The following is a 21,761-nucleotide window of genomic DNA, read 5'->3' on the forward strand; positions in this document are numbered from 1 at the left end:
CCAGCCTGGGTGGCAAGAGTGAAGCTCTGTCTCAAAAAAAAAAGAGGATAGTGAAAAAACAACTTCATTAGAAATTTTGATGAGTTTAAATGTAGTAAACCTCAATTTTTATTCCAAATTTTCCTAGTTTTGAAAGTACACACACAAAACACACACACATACCCTGATCTGCACCAGGTTCTTAGCTACAACTAACTGCTCATCAACTGTCGTGAATGGATCCGAAAGATAACTTTTTTTTTTTTTTTTTTTTTTGAGACACAGTTTTGCTCTGTTGCCTAGGCTGGAGTGCAGTGGCACGATCTCAGCTCACTGAAACCTCCACCTCCTGGACTAAAGCAATTCTCCTGCCTCAGCCTCCCGAGTAGCTGGGATTACAGGTGTGCACCACCACCACCCAGCTAATTTTTGTATTTTTGGTAGAGACTGGGTTTCACCTTGTTGACCAGGATGGTCTCGAACTCCTGACCTCAAGTGAAACGCCTGCCTCAGCCTCCCACAATGCTGGGATTACAGGTGTGGGCCACTGCGCCCGGCCCAACTTTCTTCTAAATGCAGACTCCACGTTTCAGCTCTCATTCCTGGTCCTTCTTGCACTTGCATTGTCAAAATGCAAACTTTCCAAAACTTTGACAACTCATAGTTTGTTGAAAAGAGAATGGTCATCTTTGCTCCATAATTGCATTTTTACATTTACCTGAAAATTACATTTCATTTTTGGTCTTGTAACACCAATTCAAATTAGTGCAGTAATTTAAAAATTATCTTTAGTGTCTGTTTGCTTCTAGCTACTTTTGTACGTATGTACACATGCTTTCAAAATTGGTCTGTTGACTCACTGCGTTGAGTAATTTTTAATGTGTTGACTGTAGATAGACTTCTCTTTTAGGATTATACCGTATGCATGGAGCAGTTAATTTACTAGTTAAGTGACTTCTTACCAATTACTAGATCTTAGAGTGCTTGTAGGTGAGATTCTTACATACAACTTGTGAGATTTTTTTTCCCTCTTATATACTTAATAGCATAGTGTGAGCATTTTCCCAGCTTATTAAACACTTCTATAACTTTAAATAATATAGTCATAGCTATTGCTTCACGCAACAAACAACTATTAAGTACCTGGCCGTGGTGCTTCTGCCAGGTACTAGAAAGAAATCATTTCCTTAGCCTTTCTCTGAGGCACAGTCTTTTTAAAGAAGTCAACATCTACCTCCAAGATTTATTTACCAGCAGTTTGCTCTCTTACTGCTATTTTGAAAGGCACCATTATCATGTGTATAAGATTTAAAACCCAGTTTTAAAAGTGTAGGAAAGTGATACTCTTCAAGTAATTCAAATGAAAAAAGTTGCAAGTAGAATCCTGTGTATTGTTTTATCCTGTCTGTGTGTATTTAAAATACACACACACACACACACTCTCTCTCTCTCTCTCTCTCTCTCTCTTTATATATAGTTATGTATTCGTAGGATAAATCTGGAAAGATGCACAAGAAACCTATAGCACTGGTTGCCTCTGAGGAGAAAGACAGAGGGACAGGGTGGGGGAGAGAGAGAAACTCCCTATGCCCTTCTGTGTTTTGTGAAAATCAACCAGAGTGTATGTATTACCTATACAAAATAGTATTTTGATAAACATTATGCAAATTTTCCAGTAAATTGTGTGCTACAATTGCTTATTTATTTGTTGCTAAGTAAAACCACTGTAGCCTCTCTCTCTCTCTCTCTATATATATATATAAAAGTATGTATGTATATGCCTGTATGGGCTTTTAATAGGAACTGTGTAATATTTTAGTGTCAGATCCATTTAATAATTACATTTTTTAAAAAAAATCAGATAATAAGGCTTGACTAAGAGCTTATAATAAATGAAAAATGAAATCAGTGCATTTAAAATTTCTAAGGCATGTTTTAAACGTTTTTTTAAATACATAAAATGTCCCACCTGAAATTTTCCTGATTTTTAAGATAAGAAACTTATTACTATAGTATATGAGAGTTTATATATATTAAATAATTATTAATTACAGTAATAAGACCCATTTGTGATTTGGGCCAAGGGTAGAATTGATTGACTAAAATATTGAGAAAATAGAGAGTTGTTTTGGTGATTCATTGTGACAAACCTCAATAATAATTATATCAAAGTAAGGATTACCTCTTGGTACTTAAGGTAGACAAGTTTAGAATTATTTTATTTTATTTTATTTTTGAGATAGCGTCTTGCTCTGTTGCCCAGGCTAGAGTGCAGTGATGCAGTCTCAGCTCCCTGCAGCCTCTGCTTCCTGGGTTCAAGTGATTCTCATGTCTCAGCCTCCCTAGTAGCTGGGGCTACAGGTGCCTGCCACCACGCCTGGCTAATTTTTTGTATTTTTAGTAGAGATGGAGTTTCACCATGTTGGCCTGGCTGATCTCGAACTCCTGACCTCAGGTGATCTGCCCGTCTCAGCCTCCCAAAGTGCTGGGATTACAGGAGTGAGCCACTGCACCTGGCTGGAATTACTTTATTATTTGATCTTCCTCAAGGGGTGCAGAACATATGAATGGACATATGACACTGTGGTGAAAAGATGTAACTACGTTCTTGATGGTGTGCTTGTATGTCAGAACTCTCAATGGCAGCTACCTGACAAGGATGCATTTTGTCATAGAATTTTAGCACAATTTTCTTGCAGTTATTAGAATAATAGATCACAACTCTATTCCCTACATCTCATGTTAAAATTTTTTTTTTTTTTTGAAATGGAGTTTCACTCCTGTTGTCCAGGCTGGAGTGCAATGGCGTGATCTTTACTCACTGCAACCTCCGCCTCCTGGGTTCAAGTGATTCTCCTTCCTCAGCCTCCTGAGTAGCTGACAGGCATGTGCCACCATGCCCAGCCAAGAATGTTATATGATGCCTCTTTTTTAAAAACCATTTGATAATGGCAATCATTAAGATACAGTGTTGACCTAAAATTGCCTAGTAGACCTTACCATATGGTTGTGTTATATTAAATATTTTGTCCTTTGTCTACAGCTTGTTCTCCGAAAATGGTGTGAATTGATTCCTGGCGCTGAGTTTCGATGTTTTGTCAAGGAAAACAAGCTTATTGGTGAGTTTTTTTTGTTTGTTTTATCCTTGAAAGTCGTCTTTAAAAGAAGACAAGCTTTTGTTGGAAGTAAATTTCCAGTAATTAGGGCTGGGATGTCAATCTGTTTTCATCTCAGATGCCACCTCTAACCAGTTGATACTGACTCTCTGGAATGCCGTGTTGACAGGAATCCCGAGCCCAGATTCACTTGCCACAGGAAACGGTGTTGTCAGATAATCATGGCTGGCTGGATTCCAGAGATAAAAGTGGTAGTTGTCACTCTTCCTGATTTAGGAATCAGGAACTCTGTATGGAATTTTCCTAAACGGTACTTAGCAATAGTCTGCTTATTTTAAGCGTCATAAAAAGTCAAGTTTTGGAACCTTTATTTCTATTATTGGAGCACTATTTATTATTCTAGCAAAAGAAAATATGTGGACAAGTAAGTGTATTCTTCTAAGACACCCATTTTCTTTCCTCTCAGGTTACTATTTTGTTTGCTATGATTTATTTACATTAAATATTGAAGATAATTCGTTCTTTATTTTGTTTAGTGTGTTTTCCATGAAGCAAAATTTATCTTCAACCTAGAAAAGTGTAATTTGAATACAATCAAATCAGCAATATTGATTCATTGAATGTGATGTTGAAATGTGTTAACCCACCTGAAAGAAAGTTGGGGTGTTCGCATTTCTCGTATTGCTCGATGTTCCTGGGGAAGCTGCAGTGTAGGTGCTCTAAAGGAGGGGATCCTGTTGGCACATGATTGAGGAGTAGGAAGCCCGAATTTCAGAGCACAGAACTTTTCCCTAGGACCGGAGCAAATTCAGGGAGTTTGTGTAATAGTCCCGTTAGTGTGTTTGGACTCATGTCAGCAAGTCACTCTGAAAAAAGGAATGTTTACTTTTCCATGGCTTGAACGAGCAGGCTGTGAAGGCCAAGTAGCACGTATGAACAAGAAAAATAGACTGCTTCTAGGCAATACAGTATGAATATGGCAGGCGTCTGGTGAAGAATGATATTTTCCCAAAGAAAGTGGAAGAGTGTACCAATTTGCAGAGACTTCTTTGGAGGAAATCAAAGCAGCAGCAGTTGATTACGTGTGGGGCTTAGAATTGCTGCTTTAATGTTTTACATAACAAGACTTTTTGTGACTTCGAATTCCTTCCATTTTACTAAATGAAAATAACTGTTTCCATGGGCTAGGTGCTGTGGCTCACACCTGTAATCCCAACAGTTTGAGAGGCCAAGGCTGGAGGATTGCTTAAGGCCAGGAGTTCAAGACCAGCCTGGGCAATGTACTGAGACCCCCGTCTCTACAAAAAATAAAACGATGAGCCAGGCATGGTGGCACATGCCTGTAGTCCCGGCTACTCGGGAGACTGAGGTGTGAGGGTCGCTTGAGCTCAGGAGGTGGAGGTTGTAATAAGCTATGATTGTGCCACTGTACTCCAGCCTGGGCAGCAGAATGAGACCCTGTCTCTAAAAGAAAAAAGAAAAAAAGAAAAAAGGCCGAGTGTGGTGGCTTACACCTGTAATCCCAGCACTTTGGGAGGCCGAGGTGGGTGGATCATGAGATCAAATTCAAGGCCAGCCTGGCCAAGATGGTGAAACACCATCTCTGCTAAAAAAAAAATTAGCCAGGCATGGTGGCAGGCGTCTGTAATCCCAACTACTCGGGAGCTGAGGCAGGAGAATCGCTTGAACTCGGGCAGCAGAGGTTGCAGTGAGCCGAGATCGTGCCACTGCACTCCAGCCTGGGCAATAGAGTGAGACTCTGTCTCAAAAAAAAAAAAAACAGTAAATTCTTCCAGAAGTGAGAAGACATGGCAGTGTAGGACTTCAGGATTCACCTGTTCATATGAATCCTTACAGCTGGGTTTTGTGTAATGCAGTACCCATCCGGGTGATCTTCTAATCTACTTTAATGGTTCTTTCCACAAAATGTTTAAATCACGTATTGATGTTTTTGAAAAGAATATTGTATAGTAACAGAATGTAAAATATTTTCTTGTCAGGTATTTCTCAAAGAGACTACACACAATACTATGATCATATTTCTAAACAAAAGGAAGAAATTTGCAGATGTATACAAGACTTTTTCAAGAAACACATACAGTACAAATTCTTAGATGAAGACTGTGAGTATTTTTTTATTGATCCAGTAAAATGAAATGAAATATACAGTGTTGCTGGTCCTTATTTACTATGGTGTATATCCTAATAACTAGATTTGAAATACTGTATTTTAAGCATTTTACTATATTATTATTTGTTATTTTTGATAGTTTGTATGTTAATTTCTTCTTATTATTATGATTTTTTTATTTGGAGACAGTCTCACTCTGGCACCCAGGCTGGAGTGCAGTAGTACGATCTTGGCTCACGCAGCCTGCATATCTCGGGTTCAAGTGATTCTCTTGCCTCAGTCTCCCAAGTAGCTGGGGCTACAGATGCACGTCACCACACCCGGCTAATTTTTTGTATGTTTAGTAGAGATGGAATTTCGCCACGTTTGCCAGGCTGGTCTTGAGCTCCTGGCCTCAAGTGATCCGTCTACTTCAGCCTCCCAGTGTGCTGGGATTACAGGTGTGAGCCATTGCACCAGCCATGTTAATTTCATCTTACTTAACTAAAATCTATTTTTACTGCAAAGTCAGTTCCCCCTCTTATTTTAGATGTTTGATTGTGTATTTCAAAGGGGCTGTCTACAGAGAACAAAGTCCATCTACCTTTCCAGCTTCTCTGAATGATCAAAGACAGCACCAGTTACAAAGTAAACATTTGTGGGTGGTTTTTAGGAATTGAAAGTATATTGTGTGAGAGTTTTCATACATCTGAAAATTATATCTGCTATGATTGACATTTTCTCTACTTGCCAAGACTGGGCTCTGTGGCAGATTTGATTTAAAATAAGATGAATCATGCTTCAGGCCTCATTCGATTTTCTGCTTTCTATTATAAGCTTTGCTCATTGCATTCTCCCGGATCAGTGATTGATGCCCCTTTCACCAGTACTTTGCTCAGTGACTCCTCCCGTCATTCCCATAGAACCGGTCTATGATGGGGAACTGGTTGAGATGATGTTGGTGTTTGGTTTGAATTTTTTAAATATAGGGGATTATGGTTGGGGAACAGAGAACAGTAAAGCAAAGTTACATAACTAAAACATGGCAGGATGCCTTTTTATGTTTGAAGTTTTGAGATTTAGAAGCATTAAGTCCTCAGGGTCATTTATATTCTGTTGTCTTTGATTAAAACATACTTTAATTTTCAAAAGGAGATTTACATCATGAAATATTAGTTCATTAATAACGGACTTTTTTTCTCCTTTACAGTTGTGTTCGATATATACAGAGACAGTAGGGTAAGTAAAAACTCTGTCTGATATGCTTTAAAATAAGAGCTGGTTTTATAAGCCGGCAGAGCATGCCTTTGCTATGTGTGTGAAGGATCTACTGCTCAAAAAATATTTTGTCTGGGTGCAGCAGCTCACGCCTATATTCTCAGCACTTTGGGAGGCTGAGGCAGGGACATCATTTGAGCTCAGGAGTTTGAGACTAGCCTGGGCAACATAGTGAGACCTCATCTCTACTAAAAATAAAAAAAATCAGCCCAAGCCAGTTACAGTGGCTCACCCCTGTAACCTCAGCACTTTGGGAGGCTGAGGCGGGAGGATCACTTGAGGTCACGAGTTCGAGATCAGCCTGGCCAACATGGTGAAACCCCATCTTTACTAAAAATACAAAAAAATGAGCCAGGCATGGTGGCGGGTGCCTATAATCCCAGCTACTCAGGAGGCAGAGGTTGCAGTGAGCCAAGATCGCGCCATTGCGCTCCAGCCTGGGCAACAGAGCAAGACTCTGCCTCAAAAGAGAAAAATAAAAAAATATCCGGGCCTGGTGGTGTGTGCCCAGTTATGCAAGAGGCTAGCCGGGAGGATCACTTGAGCCCAGGAATTCACGGCTGCAGTGAGCCTTTATTGCGCCACTGCTCTCCAGCCTGGGTGACAGAGTGAGACCCCATCCCCTCCTCAAAATTTTTTTTTTTTCCTCACACCAACTAAGGTGTTTGAAGTTCACCATGGTCAAAAATCTCCCCTTAAAATATACCTAACATTAGGGGACTTAATACCTGAAATCATTGTGTACCATGATTTAGGGATTCTTTATCGAGCCGGTCGGTAAATGGGCACCTTCCATCCTACTTCTCATTTGTGTCAGAGGTCAGGGTCTGCTTAAAATAGTTCAGTTTGCACACTTAAATGTGGCCAGGAGTTGGTCACTTGATATTTATATAATTATTTTGGCCGGGTGCGGTGGCTCAGGCCTGTAATCCCAGCACTTTGGGAGGCCAAGGCAGGCAGATCACCTGAGATGGGGAGTTCGAAACCCACCTGACCAATATAGAAAAACCCCGTCTCTACTAAAAATACAAAATTAGCCGGGCACGGTGGCACATGCCTGTAATCCTAGCTACACGGGAAGCTGAGGCAGGAGAATCGCTTGAACCGGGAGGTGGAGGTTGCAGGAAAGTGATGAAAACTTCTGTAAGGAAAAAGTTAAAGTGACTTATTAGTAAACTTACGTACTGCTGACTTAATGAAGAATTACTACAGCAGAGATTTCACTGCCCAAGACATGTCATCTTTATTAAGAAGTTTAAGTCACTAAATGCTGTTTGGTGCTGAGTGCTCTTTGACATTGTGAAGAAGCTAGCAGATGAGTTTTCCTGTGTGTCACTAACACACGAGCAAAATATTTCTCACTCTCCCTCTGTGCTTAGATCAGCCTCATTGTAAGTGAGACAGTCATTTGATCTGAATCACCTGTGGACATCTTTGAATCATCTTTGAACAAAAAGATATGGCCCATATGGTCATGTCCCAGAATAACTGTTAACTGTTCATTTGACTCTTAACGTCAGAAGACATCACTCTATTTTCACCTCATTGTCTTCAAAGATGATGGTGTTTGTTAAGAGTTACTAGAAAGAGGAGCTTTAGGCCATTGTGGTGGCTCACGCCTGTATTTTCAGCACTTTGGGAAGCTGAGGTGGGAGGATGGCTTGAGCCCAGGAGTTCGAGATCAGCTGGGCTGAACATAGTGAGACCTCGTCTCTACGTAAAAATGAGCCAGGTGTGGTGGTTTGTGCCTCCAGCCCCGGCTCCTCCCGGGAGCTGAGTTGGGAGGATCGCTTGAGACTGGGAGGTTGAGGCTGCAGTGAGCCATGATTGTAACTGTCATGCCTATCAGTGTACACCAGGTTGTGTCTGGTCTTCTGCAGACTGCCATGGTGAATAATCCCGTACGTGTGTCATTTCCCACGCTGCAGGTGAATCTACAGGGTGAATTCCTAGAAGCGGGATTGCTGGCTCAAAAGTGAAATGTATTTTAATGTTGACAGATACTGCAGTTTACCCTCACTAGAGGTTACACCTGACCAGATCCCCCCGGGAATGCATCAGAGTACCTGCAGGCTTCCTCAGAGCTTGCCATTACAATATAGGGTCACGCTCTTCAGGGTTTTGGGATTTCATAGAGAAGTGATGTCTCAGTATACTTTCTATTTCTATTTTTCTTAGTAAATGAGGATGAAGTTTATCTTTTCGTATATTTAAGGGTCGTTTCTATGAACCATTGTTTCATGTCTTTTTCACTTTTTTCTATTATTGTCCTCAAAATAGAGGCACTGTTTAGGTATTACAGAGGCCTTTGTCATTGGTCTTTTCCTGTGAACAAGATCACATATATTATTTGCTTCTTTTCTGGCTTTTGAATTTTAGCCATCATTTAAAAAAATACTTCCCCATGGTTTTTGTCTAGTTCTTTTGTAGTTTCTTGCTCTCCATTTCAATATTGGGTCTGTTTGGTGTTTGTTCCTTTGCGTGTTTGGTATGCGGTATGGATCCCCCTTAGTCTTTTTGTCTGCACCAATATTTTTATATTTATATTAGACTGTCCTTCAGATTGATGATGATTTCCCAAGTTCTTAGGGCGTTAATCCCTGTTGCGTTTGCAGACTCTCGTTCGGGCCGGTGGTTTCTTTTTTGTTTTGTAAATCAGTTTATTTTACTTTGAGTTCGTCTTCAGTGAGCTCGTCCTTTTGTTTATGAGAATCCCAAAGATCCTAAATTTTGGATTTTTCATTTGCTTCTACCATGTTCCCCAAAACTTATTCAGAGGACAATGTCATTGTCTCCTGCCCCTCCATTAGAACTGTCTCCTCACACCCCTTTCCTGAGGCTGTGGCCTTCTGGAGTTGGCGTCTGAGTTCTGATTGCCTTCCCGTGGCCAGTCTGCTAGGAGACCCTCCCACAGGTTCCCACGGCACTAGAGTTGATTCGTTTAGTTCTGTTCTTCGGTTTCCTCTTGTTTCTGGCCCCTGGGGATTTCCCGGTCTTTTTCATAATCTCAATTACACTTTTAAAGGGCGTGTCATAGCATGTGTTTCATCCTGTTTGCAATAGCAGGCCTTGAGAATTACCATAGCTGGCTGTGTTTCTGGAGCCCTCACATACCTCACACTCCAGCCAAAATAACCTGTTCCCACAACGGGCGGTCGTGGCGTGGCCTCTGCACATGAGAGCCGCCGTTCTTGTTAAGTGGTCCGCTTTTCCTGCCAACACCACCCTCCTCCCAGAGCATTGCTGTTATCCCTCAGGTGCCCAGGTCCTTTGGGAAGCGTTTCCAGCCTTCCGTCGCACATGTAAGCACACTCTCCTTTGCGCCTCTCCACTCTCACAATTCCCTGTTCTTGCCTCTCTCGAAGCAAAATACCCTGCACATTGCCATTGCTGGATGGTTTTTGGTTCTGTTTTGGGGAGGAGATGTGTGTTCTGCTCAAGCCTGAGCTCTTGGAAGGAATCGATTCTGTGTTACGATCTTCATACCCTAGTGCCTAACACAGTGTCTGGTCCCTACAGCTTGATCGGATCAGAGGGACAGTCAGTTGGTACAAGGACAGTTAGTCCAACTGCTCTTTGCTTATTGGATTGCCTCAAAGCAGAATTAACTTCTCAGGCTGTTTTTGCTTGAGATGTCATGTGAAAACATGTTATGGCCGGGCGTGGTGGCTCACGCCTGTAATCCCAGCACTTTAGGAGGCTGAGGCAGGCAGATCACCTGAGGTCAGGAGCTCAAGACCAGCCTGGCCAACATGGTGAAACCCCATCTCTACTAAAAATACAGAAATTAGTCAGGCACAGTGGCAGGTGCCTGTAATCCCAGCTACTTGGGAGGCTGAGGCAGGAGGATCACTTCAGCCCAGGAGGAGGAGGTTGCAATGAGCTGAGATCACGCGACTGTACTCACAAAAACAGGGCAAGACTCTGTCTCAAAAAAAAAGTTATGGCTGGGCGCGGTGGCTCACACCTGTAATCCCAGCACTTTGGGAGGCTGAGGTGGGCAGATCACGAGGTCAGGAGATTGAGACCATCCTGGCTAACACGGTGAAACCCTGTCTGTATTTTTAAAAAATGCAAAAAACTAGCCGGGTGTGGCGGTGGGCGCCTGTAGTTCCAGCTACTTGGGAGGCTGAGGCAGGAGAATGGTGTGAACCTGTGAGGCGGAGCTTGCAGTGAGCCGAGATCACGCCACTGTACTCCAGCCTGGGCAACTGAGCGAGACCCCGTCTCAAAAAAAAAAAGTTATAAAATCTTGATCCTGATCCTCCTACTTTATTAAAGCCTGATTATAGCTGGGTTTTTTTACTTCCTCATTTTTTTTGTACTAGAGGATAGCTTGTGAGCTACAGAGTACACTGCCAATTAAAGTGGTGGTTTGTTTTCATTTAAAAATGTGTTTTGGGCTGGGTGCAGTGGCTAATGCCTGTAATCTCAGCACTTTAGGAGGCCAAGGTGGGCGGATCACCTGAGTTTAAGAATTGGAGACCAGCCTGACCAACATGGTGACACCCAGTCTCAACCAAAAATAGAAAATTAGCTGGGCGTGGTGGCGCATGCCTGTAGTCCCAGCTCCTTGGGAGGTAGAGGCAGGAGAATTGCATGAACCCAGAAAGGGGAAGTTGTGGTGAGGTGAGATCACACCATTGCACTCTTGCCTGGGCCACAAGAGTGAAACTGTGTCTCAGAAAAAAAAAGGAAAAAATGTGTTTTGGTTTTTTGCATTGTGGCATATTCCTATATTAAAGATGTGATTGTTTAAAAAAAATAATGAGTTTGTTTTACTGATTATAAAAAGCCAAGTAGAGGCTGGGCACAGTGGGTCACACCTGTAATCCCAACACTTTGGGAGACGAAGCCAGGCCGATCATGAGGTCAGGAGATGGAGACCATCCTGACTAACACTGTGAAACCTCATCTCTACTAAAAATACAACAAATTAGCCAGGTGTGGTGGTGGACGCCTGTAGTCCCAGCTACTCGGGAGGCTGAGGCAGGAGAATCACTTGAACCTGGGAGGCGGAGGTTGCAGTGAGCAGAGATCACACCACTGCACTCCAGCCTGGGTGACAGAGCGAGACTCTGTCTCAAAATAAATAAATAAATAAAATAAAAAGTGAAGTAGAAAGGGTTTGGAAGTTGGAAAATATCCATTTTGTTATCATGACATATATTGAAGACATCTTAGCAGTATTTGCCAAAATGAAGTTGACATCATTACAAAGAAGTTGTTTGATGGCTGAGACTGTTTCACATAGTTGCAGGAATGAAGAAGTGGGTGCTGAATGGAGATGAGGAAACAACTCAAGCAGTGAGAGAGATTTGCAGGGCATCTCCTGGGGCTCGTAGAAAACGAGGAACTTACCCAACTGGGTGTGCTGAAAGCATCCTGCGACAGGCTTGTGCCACTTACTAGAGGTTCTGGAATTTGAAGCAAGTCCTAATAAGATGTTTCATCTTTCTTAACATTTTGCTCTCGCTCAGCTGAGAAGCAGCACCAGATATTAGGCATGCTGGCTCAGCGGTCTTGGTGCTTGGAATTTCATGCACACACACCCGCTCAGGACCTGGCAGCAACACATTTATAGAAAAAAAACATTCATTGTTAACCAAACGGCGCAAATGTATGAATGTTTCAGTGGGAAAAGGTTTATCTTTGCTCCATCCACTTTGTGTCAATAGGTGTTCGTGATCAGATGCCGTGGCCGTCATTCCTGGCGGCGTGGCCCATGCGCCCCTGCTCTCTGTGTGTCAGTACTGGCTGTTTTCTGCTCAGAGGCCAACCTCCCCTTCATATGCTGTCAAGCTCTATTCTACAGACTTACTACATTCACATAGAAAGAAAACAGCATCTTCAGGCTGGGCAGGGTGGCTCACAGGGAGGCCAAGGCGGGAGGACATTTGAGGTTAGGAGTTTGAGACCAGACCATGGCCACCATGGTAAGACCCTATCTCTAGTAAAAATACAAAAATTAACCAAGCATAGTGGCACATGCCTGTAATCCCAACTACTCGGGAACTGAGGCAGGAGAATCACTTGAACCTAGGAGGCGGAGGTTGCAGTGAGCCAAGATCACACCACTGTACTCCAGCCTGGGCAACAGAGTGAGATTCTCAAAAAAAAAAGAGAAAGAAAAAAAAAAAAAGGAAACAGCGTCTTCATACTTGCATATGGTAAAAAAAAAAAAAAAAAAAAAAATCCATTCTTGGCAGCAGACCTTCCTGAGTCAGAAGCGCTGCTCTCTGGAGCCGCAGGCACTGCCTGGCTCTGTCTGGCTTCCCCTGAACGGAGCACTGAAGGCTCCGGGAAGGCGCTTTAGTCAGACTGCAGACCCTAAGCCTTTGGGTGACCGTTCCCTTTCCTGCTGGAATTTTTTTTTTTGGGAGACACAGTCTTGCTTTGTCACCCAGGGTAGATGGAGCGCGTGTTGTGATCACAGCTCACAGCAGCCTTGACCTCCTGGGCTCAAGTGATCCTCTTACCTCAGCCCCCTGAGTAGCTGCGACTACAGGCGTGTGCCGCCACATTCAGCTAATTTTTTTTTTTTGTCGCCCAGGCTGGAGTTCAGTGGTGCAATCTCGGCTCACTGCAAGCTCCACCTCCCAGGTTCACGCCATTCTCCTGCCTCAGCCTCCCGAGTAGCTGGGACTACAGGTGACCGCCACCATGCCTGGCTAATTTTTTGTATTTTTAGTAGAGACAGAGTTTAACCGTGTTAGCCAGGATGGTCTCGATCTCCTGACCTCGTGATCTACCCATCTCGGCCTCCCAAAGTGCTGGGATTACAGGCGTGAGCCACCGCGCCCAGCCTCAGCTAATTTTTATATATTTTTCTGTAGAGATGGGGTTTCACCGTGTTGCCCAGGCTGGTCTTGAACTCCTAAGCTCAAGTGATCTGTCCGCCTCAGGCTCCCAAACTGCTGGGATTATAGGTATGAGCCACTGTGCCCGGCCCTGCTAGAATCTTTGACTTAAAATTCCATGTGGCTTGAGGCTGGAGTTGGAACATATCTCTTAGGCAGAGCTTTTCTGGGTCCCTTCTCTCTTAAATTCACAGGGGGCCCTCCCTTTAGATCTCTGTCTACTCTATTCAGACAGGCGGCCCTTTCTCAGATGGGACCTAGAGGGATGATCTTTTGAAATAAGTGAGATTTTTAAGATTACAATAATATGAAGAATATCTTTCTGGCCAGGTGACGTGGCTCATGTCTATAATCCCAGCACTTTGGGAGGCTGAGGTGAGAGGATCGCTTGAACCCAAGAGTTCAAGACCAGCCTGGGCAACATGGCGAGACCCTGTCCTCTAAGAAAACACAAAAATTAGCTGCATGTGGTGGCGCATGCCTGTAGTCCCAGGTACTCAGGAGGCTGAGGCAAGAGGATCCTTTGAGCCCAGGAGGTCGAGGCTGCAGTGAGCCGTGATCACACCACTGCGCTGCAGCCTGGGCAACAGCATGAGAGCCTGTCTCAGAATAAAAACATGTTTCTTTCTCAGAAGATAGAGTACAGACTGCGTTTGTTTTTGTTTTTTCTCTCTCTGTGCTACAGGGGAAGGTGTGGCTCATTGATTTTAATCCATTTGGCGAAGTCACAGATTCACTGCTGTTCACCTGGGAAGAACTGATATCTGAGAACAACTTAAACGGCGATTTTAGTGAAGTAGATGCTCAAGAGCAGGTAAGACATTTTTAAGATAGATACAACATAAACCTTTTCAGTCTACTGACTGACCGCTTGTTCTGCAGACGCACAGGTAGGCGGAATGGCCAGGACCCTGGGGAAGCGCAGAGTGTAACACAGCTTTCCTGGTAGCTAACTTCCCCGTGGTCGTGGTCAAAGAGGCGGGCACCACTTAACTTTATTACAGAAGTCAGGATCATCTAATCCGTTTTTTCAGTTCCTTTTCTGAGCTGCTTCTGTCACACCCAACCTGGAGGAATCTTGGCCCCAGATCAGCTCATGCATCTGTTCCTTGTGACCGCATCGCCAGCTGCTGAGGCTGACGGAGAAGTTACATATGTGCAGACCAGCGGGTTCCTGTCAGCTTTCTCCTCCATTTCCACGGTGACTGGTTCACGCCTTGACGCTTCTCAGTCTCCCATCAGTCCTTCCTTCCTCTCAGTGGATGATTTAACATCCTCTTTCCAGGAAAAGGGAACCCACTGATGAGAGAATTCCCTCAGTTGATTTCTCATCACACCTACAAGCTCGTCCATCCCTTCCTGAGTCTGATCTCCCACTTGGGACACTGTGTCCTCCTCTCTCTCCAGCTGCCTTCTGCTCTTTTTCCAGTTCTTCCTCTCCACCAACTCTATCCGTCCGGATTTAGTCATGTTCAGATACCTCCCATCCGAAAAAAGCCAAACATCGTTCAATCCGGTTTCTTCACCCAGCCACTCTCCCCTTTCCTGTCAGCTTCACAGCCAAACTTTAATCTTTAAACAACTTTGTAGTGCTGTTTTCTGCCCATAAAAGTAACATGCTCATTCTTAAAGAAAATTTTAAAATCAGCTATGACTCTACCACCTTGAGAACCAGTGTTTGTATTTTGGTATATAATATGCATTTAAACACATACATAGACCTTTGTAAATAAATGAGATCATACTACGTACACAATTACATGTCCTGAGATTTTCACAGTGTTCTCTTGTGAGCATTTTATATCTTTTAAAAAATAGTTTTGGGCCAGACGTAGTGGCTTACACCTATAATTCCAGCACTTTGGGAGGTCGAGACTGGTGGATCACCTGAGGTCGGGAGTTCGAGACCAGCCTGGCCAACATGGTGAAACTCCGTCTCTACTAAAAATACAAAAAATTAGCCGGGCCTCGTGGCGGGTGCCTGTAATCCCAGCTACTTGGGAGGCTGAGGCAGGAGAGTTACTTGAACCTGGAAGGTAGAGGTTGCAGCAGTGAGCCGAGATCACACCATTGCACTCCAGCTTGGGTGACAGAGCAAGACTCCATCTCAAAAAAAAAAAAAAACCGGCCGGGTGCAGTGGCTCATACCTGTAATCCCAGTACTTTGGGAGGCCGAGGCAGGTGGATCACCTGAGGTTGTGAATTCAAGACCATCCTGACCAACATGGAAAAACCCGTCTCTACTAAAAGTACAAAAATTAGCCGGGCGTGGTGGCGCATGCCTGTAATCCCAGCTACTCAGGAGGCTGAGGCAGGAGAAACGCTTGAGCCCAGGAGGCACAGGTTGTGGTGAGCCAAGATCACTCCATTGCACTCCAGCCTGGGTAACAAGAGTGAAACTTCGTCTTAAAAAAAAAAAATTAGTTTTGGCAGCTAGGCATGGTGGTTCATGCCTGTAATCCTAGCACTTTGGGAGGCTGAGGCAGGCAGATCACCTGAGGTCAGGAGTTTGAGACCAGCCTGGCCAACATAGTGAAATCCCCATCTCTACTAAAAATACAAAAATTGGCCGGACGTGGTGACGCATGCCTGTAATCCCAGCTACTCAGGAAGCTAGAGTGGGAGAATCACTTAAACCCGGGAGGCAGAGGTTGCAGTGAGCAACAGAGACCTGGGCAACAGAGATTGTGCCCCAGCACTGCACTCCAGCCTGAGAGCAGAGCGAGACTTTGCCTCAAAAAAAAAAAGAGAAAAAGAAAATAGTTTGGGCTGGGTGCAGCAGCCCACCGAGCCTGTAATCTTAACACTTGGGGAGGCCAAGGCAGGAGGATTGCTTCAGCTCAGGAGATCAAGACCAGCCTGGGCAACATACGAGACCTTGTCTGTACTAAAATTTTAAAAACTCAGCTAGGTGTGGTGGCGCATGCCTATAGTCTCAGCTACTTGGGAGGCTGAAGTGCGAGGTTCACCTGAGCCCAGGAGGTCAAGGCTGCGGTGAGCCACTGCACTCCAGCTGGAATTACAGACGTGAGCCACCGTGCCCAGCTCATTTTAACTTTAGAATCTTCCTTTCTCCTTACCAGGTACAGAAGAAACCATGGAGTTGAAATTGTTCTGCTAGGTTCTTTTTTAGTTCAGAGAATAGACCTAAAAATAAATGACTGACGTTCTTTCTCCTTTTTCTTCTTTGTACAGGATTCCCCAGCTTTCCGTTGCACAGACAGTGAAGTGACAGTCCAGCCCAGCCCCTATCTGAGTTACCGGCTGCCCAAGGACTTTGTAGACCTGTCTACAGGGGAGGACGCTCACAAGCTAATAGACTTCCTGAAGCTGGTAAAGTCTGTGTGCCTTTAGTATGCTGGCCGTCTTTCCAAACAGACCTTCAGATTGGCTTTTATATAAGATTTCACTGGAATCCTGTATCACCTAGACTTTGATGCTTATGAATGGAGCTGAGTTACTGAGTTAGGTCATTTTCTAATTAAATATAAAATAGGAGCTGAAGGCATAATTTATTGATTAGAATGACCGAAAATGTTTTTATGCTGTATATGCCTTTTGAACATTTTTCAAAATACTTGTAACTGTGAAGAAAGTGTGTATATTGTTAGAGGGCTGCACGGAGAGCAAGTCTCTGCTCTGGTGGTGATTTTACTCAAGAGGGAATGTGAATATTTATGCTTCTGTGTGGATTTCTGCATAGGAGTTTCTGTACGTATGGAAGAAAGAGAAGAAAATACTCAAGTACCTGAGGATAATTTGCTCAGGAGTCAAAGTGATAAACTAGTTTAATGAATTAAAGCATGGTTTTCCATGACCATTTTTAATCACATCTTTGCCAAGACCTCTAGAAAATTATACCTGCTGAGCAGATATCCCAAGGAGCATGTGCTATTTTAATGTCCCCTTGGTTTTCTTTGGCAGAAGAGAAATCAGCAAGAGGACGACTGATGAGCTTGCTGGAGCTGGAGAAGAGGACGCCCCGCCCTGCCCCACTGCTCCGGGAGCTGCTCATCAGCCGCAGCTTCCTGCCACCCCTGATGCGGGCGGGCCGGGCAGTGTGGACATCAGCCGCTTTTTATATTCATGTACATCACCTGGGGAAAAAAACAGAGGGACTTTGCTACTTGTAAAAATAACATAATAAATAGATCTTAAGCATAGGAAACCATACTGTTCTGATAATAAAATGCTTTCTATGAAATATGTTGCTTTTCAACCTGGTCGCTTTATTTATTTATTTTTATTTTTATTTTTTGAGACAGTCCCGCTGTGTCGCCCAGGATGGAGTGCACTGGTTCAATCTCAGCTCACTGCAACCTCTACCTCCTGGTTCAAGCGATTCTGCTGCCTCAGCCTCCCAAGTAGCTGGCATTACAGGTGCACACCACCACACCCAGCTGATTTTTGTATTTTTAGTAGAGGCAGGGCTTCACCGTGTTGGCCAGGCTGGTCTGGAACTCCTGATCCTCAAGTGATCTGCCCACCTCAGCCTCCCAAAGTGGTGGGATTATAGGGATTATAGGAGCCACCACGCCCAGCCTGTTTTATTTAGGGACAGAGTCTTGTTCTGTTGCCCAGGCTGGAGTGCAGTGGCACAATCACAGCTCACTGCAGCCTCAATCTCCTGGACTCAGGCAATCCTGCCTCAGCCCCCTGAGTAATTGGGACTACTGGTGCACACCACCACGCCCAGCTGATTTTTATATTTTTTTTGTAGAGATGGGGTTTTGCCACGTGGCCTTTTTAAAAGGCCACCATGTTTAAGTGATGATATCAATTGTGCCTAATTTACCGAGGCTTTATGATGTGCCAGACATTCTACTAAGAGCTCTTTCTGTATTAGTTGACATCACCAAGCAATTTGAAGGATACAGACATGACAATTTCCCAGGGTAACTGCCCGACGTGGTATCCAGTGGTAATCTTTGCCCTCAGTACTTTATCTTTGTATTCAGTACGTCAGATGCCCTTTTTTTTTTTCTTTTTTTTAAGTAGTAGAGATGGGGTTTCCCTGTGTTGCCCAGACTGATCTCAAACTCCTGGCCTTAAGTGATCCTCCTGCCTCAGCCTTCCAAACTGCTGGGATTACAGGTGTTTAATGTACAGGTGCTTCAAAAATACTTTGTTTTTTAAAACTGCTTATAGGTGCCTACCCACCTATGATGGATTTAGTATTAAGGATTGATTTTAAGTTTAGCTCTGGAAGCTGGCTTTGTCAAGATGGCATTTTACCAAGCCAAAGAAAATGTAAATATATTTGATACCAATTGAAAACATTCAAACTAGGCTGGGTGCGGTGGCTCACGCCTGTAATCCCAGCACTTTGGGAGCCTGAGATGGGCGGATCACCTAAGGTCAGGAGTTCGAGTCCAGCCTCACCAATATGGTGAAATGCCATCTCTACTAAAAATACAAAAATTAGCTGGGCGTTGTGGTTGGTGCCTGTAGTCCCAGCTACTTGGGAGGCTGAGGCAGGAGAATCGCTTGAACCTGGGAGGCGGAGGTTGCAGTGAGCTGAGACTGCACCACTGCACTCCAGCCTGGGCGACAGAGCGAGCCTCTATCCTCCACCAAAAAAGAAAACTATATTCAGACTATATAAAAAGACCCAGCAAAATTTGGCAGAGAGTTCATAAACTGTACAATTCTTATTACATTTTTTTACACATTTTCCTGGAGAAACTGGACTTCAACTCTCAGGTCATTTTCTAAAACGTGATTTTTGTACATTGTTTACTTAGTGTATTTAATTTTAGTTGATTTTCCTGATGTTAATATCAAATGTAGGATACTATGAAGGAAATATTCTCCTAAAGCCCAATATAATTTACGCCTGCCTAAAAATTAACTTCTGTTTTGTTTTAAGACAGAGTCTCACTCTGTCTCCCAGGCTGGAGTACAGTGGCACGATCTTGGCTCACTGCAGCCTCCGCCTTTTGGGTTCAAGTGATTCTCCTGCCTCAGCCTCCTGGGTAGCTGAGATTACAGGTGTGCACCACCACACCTGGCTAATTTTTGTATTTTTAGTAGAGATGAGGTTTCACTATGTAAGTCAGGCTGATCTGAAACTCCTGGCCTCAAGAGATCCACCCACCTCGGCCTCCCAAATTGCTAGGATTACAGGCATGAGCCACAGCGCCCAGCTCAAGTTTTGAATCGTCCTTTTATTTTACTGGCATTTGTTCTTTCTTTGAGGTACCTCAGGCTTGCGCTTGAATTCAGCAAATGGAAACCTGTGTGCTTCCTCAGCGTGCCCCTGCAGTCCTCCCTGCTGAAGAGAAGACACTGCCGCTGTTGCCTTTGAAGGGCTGGAATAAATACATGCTTTGTCCTGCAGGCAGTGTCATGTCCCGTGGGCCTCCTGGAGACAGCTTTGCCAGTTTTGTTTTCGCGAGTCTCATTTGATTTGCATTTTCTGAGTTCGTAAGGTTTTCTCTTCTCAGCCTTTTCTCTTTTTGATGATTGAGGATCATCAAAAAACAAACAGAAACCTTATGTGACAACTTTTTGACTCAGTTTGTTTCCTGCAAAGTGGAAGAGGAGTTTTCTGCAGTCTGTTAAGTGAGATAACTCATAAACCTGTAGTGTAGTGCACATCGCAGGCCACAGACAAATGGTAGCTATGGTCACTCTGCGTGGCAGACCTCTGTACAGTATATAAAGGCACATTCTTTTTAACAGTCAAGAAAATATATATATATTTATATTTATATATTTTTATATTTATATATATATATTTTTTTTCCTTTTTTCAGTAGAGATGGGGTTTCGTCGTGTTGGCCATGGCTGGTCTCGAACTCCTAACCTCAGGTGATCCATCCACCTTGGCCTCCCAAAGTGCTGGGATTACAGGCGTGAGCCACCACGCCCAGTCCCTTCTTTTCCTTTTTACCAGATGACAAAACTGCTCCCCAAAGATGTTGACTTTTCCAAAACCTTCACTGTAGCAGGATCTAAACATTGTTTTATTCACATGTTGTCCTTGGCTCATGCTAAGGAAAGAATAAATCACAGTAAACTTACCACTCACACACAGTGCAGGTATGTATACACCTTAGAAAGATAAGGTCGAGCACGGCGGCTTACGCCTGTAATCCCAGCACTTGGAGAGGCGAAGGCAGGCAGATCACAAGGTCAGGAGATCGAGACCATCCTGGCCAACATGGCAAAACCCTGTCTCTACTGAAATACAAAAAATTAACCAGGCACGGTGGTGCATGTGTGTAGTCCCAGCTACTCGGGAGGCTGAGGCAGGCGAATTGCTTGAACCCAGGAGACAGAGGTTGCAGTGAGCTGAGATCACACCACTGCGCCCAGCCTGGCGACAGACCGAGACTCTGTCTCAAAAAAAAAAAAAAAAAGTGCTTGAGGACTAGGCCGTGCGTGGTGGCTCATGCCTGTAATCCCAGCACTGTGGGAGACCGTGGTGGGTAGTAGATTGCTTGAGGTCAGGAGTTCAAGACCAGCCTGGCGAACATGGTGAAACCCCATCTCTACCAAAAATACAAAAAATTAGCCAGGTGTGGTGGTGTACACCTGTAATCCCCACTATTTGGGAGGCTGAGGCAGGAGAATCACTTGAACCTGGGAGGCAGAGGTTGCAGTGAGCCAAGATTGTGCCCCTGAACTGAAAGAGCAAGATTCCGTCTCAATTAAAAAAAAAAAAAAAGATGATTGAGGAACAGAAATCTAAGACATTGTAACAAAAATGTAGTGAAAAAAATAGCTAAAAGTTATGGGGTTAGGCAATAAGCCTGGCATAAGTGACCTAAAGAGAGAACGCATTCAGATGTGTCTTTTTTTTTTTTTAGTCAAGAAAACCAAAATAAAATGATACTGGCAACATAGTAAGACCCTGTCTCTAAAAAACGTCCTTTTTCAAAAGACAAATTAGCCAGACATAGTGGTGCATGCCTGTAGCCCTAACTACACAGGAGGCTGAGGCAGGAGGATCACTTGAGCCCAGGAGTTCAAGGCTGCAGGGAGCTATGATCTCACCACTGCACCCCTGACCTCCAAAAAATAAATAAATAAAAAGGAAAGAAAGGAAGAGGCCTGGTGCGGTGGTTCACGCCTATAATCCCAGCACTTTGGGAGGCCAAGGTGGGTGGATCACCTGAGGTCAGGAGTTTGAGACTAGCCTGGCCAACATGGTGAAACTCTGCCTCTACTAAAAATACAAAAAATTAGCCAGGCATGTTGGTGCACGCCTGTAATCCCAGCTACTCAGGTGACTGAGGCAGGAGAATTGCTTGAACTTGCGGGATAGAGGTTGCAGTGAGCTGAGCTCACACCACTGCACTCCAGCCTGGGCAACAGGCGCACAGCCAGGCTGAAGCCCCAGTGTTCTCCAAACTGTCACCCTAGACTCACAATATGTACTAGATAAATTGCAGGTCGCCTTTTTTTCTTCCT

At 44.0% G+C, this 21,761-nt stretch overlaps 1 protein-coding gene across 2 annotated transcripts in view; it reads left to right on the plus strand.

Annotated features, from left to right (window-relative positions):
* The window catches only part of CDC123 (cell division cycle 123), a 52,451-nt gene extending 34,902 nt beyond the window's left edge, over positions 1 to 17,549 (plus strand). For both annotated transcript variants that reach the window (XM_008002261.3, XM_008002262.3), the window contains 6 exons: positions 3,023 to 3,098; positions 5,096 to 5,218; positions 6,416 to 6,444; positions 14,029 to 14,157; positions 16,539 to 16,676; positions 17,268 to 17,549. In XM_008002261.3, the coding sequence (XP_008000452.1) occupies positions 3,023 to 3,098; positions 5,096 to 5,218; positions 6,416 to 6,444; positions 14,029 to 14,157; positions 16,539 to 16,676; positions 17,268 to 17,294 (522 nt within the window). In that variant the 3' untranslated portion in view covers positions 17,295 to 17,549. The remainder of the gene's footprint in view (positions 1 to 3,022; positions 3,099 to 5,095; positions 5,219 to 6,415; positions 6,445 to 14,028; positions 14,158 to 16,538; positions 16,677 to 17,267) is intronic.
* Positions 17,550 to 21,761: the final 4,212 nt, after the last annotated feature.

This window comes from Chlorocebus sabaeus, chromosome 9 (genome assembly GCF_047675955.1).
Source record: "Chlorocebus sabaeus isolate Y175 chromosome 9, mChlSab1.0.hap1, whole genome shotgun sequence".
Taxonomy (NCBI): domain Eukaryota; kingdom Metazoa; phylum Chordata; class Mammalia; order Primates; family Cercopithecidae; genus Chlorocebus; species Chlorocebus sabaeus.